Genomic DNA, 5,251 nt, shown 5'->3' with positions numbered 1-5,251 from the left:
GCTTCGGAACTTGATCAAGCTGTGAACAGAGCTCAAATTAATTGCACAACTTAGAATTCCGTGATGATGCCACTGATCAGTTCCAATACTATCGAGAGATAGTTGTATTGAATATTACACACATGATAATACACACCGTTAATTTTTAGTCTCTCAAACTTCTAGATAATATAAAAATAAATTAGTGATTATCGGCCACATGTCAAAAAAGGGGAAAAAAAAAAAAATCGAGACAAAATTAGCTGATGGGCTCCCAGTTCAATGTTATGCACATGTCAATATTAAGGATGCAAATGCTAAGTAGGGATTAAAAAGTCATTCCCATATTAATGATAATCTTACTTAGAGTAATGCTACATATAGTTGTGGAGTATGCAAATACCACACAATCGGTTTAAAAAAAAATATGGTCCATGATTAAAAAAGTTAATTTTTTTTATGTAGGTCCCATATTAATTCACTTTTTTCAAAAAAACTGCATAGGATTTACATAACCATGATTACAAATATTATTTCTCATCTTACTTATTATATATCCCAATGTGTTCAGTATTGTATATACAAATAGATAATACGAGAGTTAAACGATAAAAAACGAAGAAAAAGCGAAATTGGCTTGCCTCTGCTCCTCTATAAAAAGCCGAGTTAGTGACACTCACAATCACACCAAAACCCATTATGGCGATGAAGGGGTACATGATCATAGGCCTTCTTGTTCTTGTTGGCTCTTTCGCCAACACCATTATGAATGCTAATGCTATTACTCCCAGCTACGGCATTTCTTCACTTAACAGGACCAGCTTTCCCAAAGGTTTCACATTTGGTGCAGCATCATCTTCCTATCAGGTAACCCCAACATGTTTTCTACGTACATGTTTATATCAATATATTTTGGGTTTTTGATCTTCAAGTTCCCTGAGATCTCAAGGATAATTCATGCATATACGTGCATGCCCAAATATGTGCTTGAATTCCATGCAGTATGAAGGTGCAGCGTTTGAAGATGGCAAAGGATTAAGTTTGTGGGATTATTACAGCCACAAATACTCAGGTCTCTCTCTCTCTCTCTCTCTCTCTCTCTCTCTCTGTGTGTGTGCACAAATATATATATAAATTATATATTACGTACTAACCTTTAAATATTGTTTTCTCTGTGTGCACAAATATATATATATATATATATAAATTATATATTACGTACTAACCTTTAAATATTGTTTCAGATGACATGAAGATGAAAAATCTCAAACGTGCTTTTTTTTTTTTTTTTGAAGGACAATTTTCTGCATTAACATATATTACCTGCCCATTAATAAAAAAAAGTTCAAACAAACTTTGGTAATTAAGCATGTACATTACGCTTAGTTAACGGACAGGATTTGTTTGAAAATGCAGATAAAATAGCGGATGGCAGCAATGGAGATGTAGCTGATGATCAATATCATCGCTATAAGGTACGTATATATATATATCCTTTTATCTTTTCCCGTTTTGTGGATAAATAAGCGGAGTAAAAGGCACATAGGACAATAGAAAAAAATTAAATATTGATGAGGTAGAATTTTCGTTCTTCCATTCTATATTATGATGAGGTAGCCTTGTGATCAAGTCCTTAAAAAAATTTAAATTATTAAACTCAGATTTAAAAAAACTTAAAATAATAAATTATTATTTTTGAGAAATTTTACAAAGAAATTAAAAGCTTTTGTTTTTTTTTTTCCTAACATTTTATAATGCTCGAAAACTAATTCACCAAAATTAATTTTCTTTTTGGAAATTTTAGGAGGACTTTGGGATTCTGAAGGATATGAATGCAGATGCATACAGATTCTCAATCGCATGGCCCAGGCTGATACCAAGTAATTAACTACATGCTTTTCTGCATCAGCGATATGATATCTCTTGCAACTAATTTCCGATGCCTAGATGCATTGTCTATTTTTTAAAGCTTTCGATATATAATTGTAAGTCAGAACCATTCATTTGTTTCCAATTTTCAGCCGGAAAGATTAGTGATGGTGTGAACCAGAAAGGAATCGACCACTACAACAAGGTCATCGATGAACTCCTAGCCAAAGGTCATGGACGTTCGCATTAACATATCATATGCTAATAATTCACTGATGATAATGTAATAATGGTACTTACAATTATTGAAATGCAGGTCTTAAGCCCTATGTGACAATCTTCCACTGGGAAACTCCAATGGTCTTAGAACATGAGTATGGCGGTTTCTTAAGCCAAAGCATTGTGTAAGTGATGAATAATTCAGGACCATATCACCAGCATTTCATATATAGAAATGGGACAGTACTCTAATATATCCGTGCATGCGTACGTAACTTTTAGGGAAGACTTCAAGGACTTCGCTGAGCTTTGCTTCAAGGAGTTTGGTGACAGGGTAAAGCATTGGATCACCTTAAACGAGCCTTATACCTACAGCAATGGTGGATATGCGGCAGGGGTTTTAGCACCTTTCAGATGTTCGAGCTGGCAAAATCTGAGTTGCACCGACGGGGATTCAGCAACGGAGCCATATACCGTCACCCACAATCTGCTTCTCGCTCATGCAGCTGCCGTTAACGTGTATAAGACCAAATATCAGGTTCCAATTCTATATATTTACCGAAGTTGAAGTTTACACCAACTAAAAATATATATATGCCTCTGTCTTACGTATGTTGTGTTGACTTAAACTAGACTAGCCATTGCTTGATTTACCAAATCTCGTTCACTACTACGTTCAGGCAGAGCAAAAAGGTGTTATAGGGATAACACTTGTGTGCGATTGGATGGTGCCGTATTCTAAATCGGAGAAAGACCATGCTGCCGCGTTACGTGCCCTTGATTTCATGTTCGGATGGTATGTTTTTCTTTAATTAGTTTTTGATCTCCATGTTAGCACCTGTTTTTATTTTTATTTTTAAAATATAGGATGATTACATCGTAATTCATATCCTGATCTAAATTTATGGATGGTTTTTGTATTTTGTTGCAGGTTCATGGAACCCTTAACAAAGGGTCGCTATCCCCTCAGCATGCGTACTCACGTACGTGAAAACCGACTACCCAGATTCAACAGAACTGAATCGAAGCTGGTGAAGGGATCATACGACTTTATCGGATTAAACTACTATACTGCCACTTATGTTGCTGATGCACCTGAATATAGGTCTCTGAACAAAAGCTACCTGACTGATGCTCTTGTTAATAAAACTGGTACGTACGAATTCAACACTACTCGGAAAGCTAGCATTGATCGATATATACGTTGTCTTGTGCATGTATTGAATATCAACTACATCTTCTTTTTTGGTTTGGCGTTGTATGGCAGGTTCGCGCAACGGGGTCCTCATTGGTCCACAGGTATATATATATATATATGAATTATACGTAAATTAATATGGAAAATCTATTGCAAGCACAATTGTGTATTAATATATACATCAACTTAATGTGATTGGTTAAAAAGTAGATTTGATTAAAAATAGTGCTAATTTAAATTTTAAATATGAAAAAATTAATATTAATACGCAGACTAATACACAACTTTACTTGTATATAGCAAAATTCAATTAGTATATATGTTACAGTATATAATATTCCGAATTATGATATTGGATCTTGCAAACGTAATCATCTGTGCGAAACTAGACAATTTAACAGTTGCTTTATTACAAAATATATCGACTTGATAGCTCTTTTTTATCCACCTTAACAACACATGATGACAAACGAAAACAGTCTTGGGCAAATTTTTATGTAGTGATCAGTTTATTTTCTGTAAATCTCAGGCTGCTTCAAGTTGGCTCTATGTCTATCCTAAAGGAATTTATGATCTTCTTGTCTACACAAAATCCAAGTACGGCGATCCAGAAATTTTCATCACCGAGAATGGTTATTTTCTCAACTTTTTTCAATTATTGTTGCATAAAGTCGATGACGAATCCTTGGATGTCCCATTTTATCTAATTAAGCTAAACTATAATCTCTTATATATTAGGAATCGATGAGTTCAATAATGCCTCATTACCGCTTAAGGAAGCCCTTAGGGACACCCAAAGAATTGACTATTATTATAGGCATCTTGCGCATGTTCATAAGGCTATCGGGTAAGTGCTAATTCATACAGCTCTCTCTCTCTCTCTCTCTCTCTCTCTCTCTCTCTCTCTCTCTCTATGTATGATCTATGATCTTTAATTCATTGTTTTCCTTGGCATTAATAGGGTGGGCGTGAAAGTTAAGGCATACTTTGCTTGGACATTCTTGGACGACTATGAATGGATGTCTGGTTATACGGTTCGATTTGGCATCCACTTTGTTGACTATGTGAACGGATTAAAAAGATACCCTAAACTTTCAGCAAAATGGTTCCAGAATTTCCTCAAGAAATAGAAACGAAGATTTTCACATTACGAACTGACTATCAAATTAATTGTGTGGTCTCAGATCAATAAATTGAGCATCTGATCTTCTCTATGAATATTATAGTACTTTTTGAATAATGTAATTTTCTTTCTGTATTGACTGAAACGCTTGCAGAATAATAAATTGCCCTGCGGATGGTCTCCGTCTTTTATTATGCATGGATTGTTCAAATTTTTAGTGTTTTTGAAGTTTTACGACTATGATCGAAACACTTTTGGGCTTTGACATCGACTTCCGATCGATCCTGACCATGCATCAGGTGGAGTTTAATTCTTAAAACGCTAACTACTTTGCTTATAATTGAATGGTTCAAATGTGGTTAATGCCTAATTAGCATTTCACTTGTGATATGTTGAGTTTAGATCATCTCAAAATATTCTTCTTCTTTTTTTTTTTTTTTTCCCTTTACTCGCATGGTTATCATACAATATAATAAGTCCTCAAGTGACAAATTTGAATCATTGTTTTTCTTTATTCATTAGATTTAAGGAATTGTAAGTATAAATATAATAATGGAGCTTTCTAGCTTGTAGATTTGAATTAATTATCGAATTAATCTAACTGGAAGCTAGCCTCAGCTTTTATATACACTACAAGAATATGGGCTTTTATCAGCGATTTTTGAATCGCTGCCAAAGTAATCGCTGGCATATATTACTTATAACGGCAATTTCTTACTCGCTGGAGAAAATAATTGGAAAGATGGTGAGAAGGGTCACTGTCTGTATGGCAGCGAAATTAATGTTTTTAGCGGCGAAAATTTTCGTTGCTAAATTTCACAAATATTCTCTGGCGCCAAACTTGGATTTTATTTCCCTCCCCA

The 5,251-nt window shown here is 34.5% G+C and overlaps 1 protein-coding gene across 1 annotated transcript; it reads left to right on the top strand.

Moving 5' to 3' along the window:
• The first annotated feature begins 661 nt into the window (after positions 1 to 661).
• LOC122292501 (beta-glucosidase 24-like) lies at positions 662 to 4,582 on the top strand. The gene is made up of 13 exons (XM_043100893.1): positions 662 to 846; positions 982 to 1,051; positions 1,396 to 1,454; positions 1,784 to 1,859; positions 2,001 to 2,078; positions 2,165 to 2,252; positions 2,350 to 2,605; positions 2,748 to 2,863; positions 2,999 to 3,219; positions 3,335 to 3,366; positions 3,795 to 3,897; positions 4,004 to 4,112; positions 4,227 to 4,582. Exons 1-13 carry the CDS (start codon positions 679 to 681, stop codon positions 4,393 to 4,395), a joined length of 1,545 nt encoding a protein of 514 aa, XP_042956827.1. The 5' UTR covers positions 662 to 678; the 3' UTR covers positions 4,396 to 4,582.
• Positions 4,583 to 5,251: the final 669 nt, after the last annotated feature.

This window comes from Carya illinoinensis, chromosome 13, assembly GCF_018687715.1.
Source record: "Carya illinoinensis cultivar Pawnee chromosome 13, C.illinoinensisPawnee_v1, whole genome shotgun sequence".
Taxonomy (NCBI): Eukaryota; Viridiplantae; Streptophyta; class Magnoliopsida; order Fagales; family Juglandaceae; genus Carya; species Carya illinoinensis.
Note: the sequence above shows the minus strand (reverse complement) of the source record. Positions and strands in the feature narration are given on the sequence as shown.

Excerpts from the sequence above, each read along its gene's own strand:
- LOC122292501 (XM_043100893.1), top strand. The coding sequence starts at position 679 with ATGGCGATGAAGGGGTACATGATCATAGGCCTTCTTGTTCTTGTTGGC. Across the intron at positions 1,052-1,395 it reads TTACAGCCACAAATACTCAG|ATAAAATAGCGGATGGCAGC; the intron begins GTCTCTCTCTCT and ends TTGAAAATGCAG. Across the intron at positions 3,220-3,334 it reads TGCTCTTGTTAATAAAACTG|GTTCGCGCAACGGGGTCCTC; the intron begins GTACGTACGAAT and ends GTTGTATGGCAG.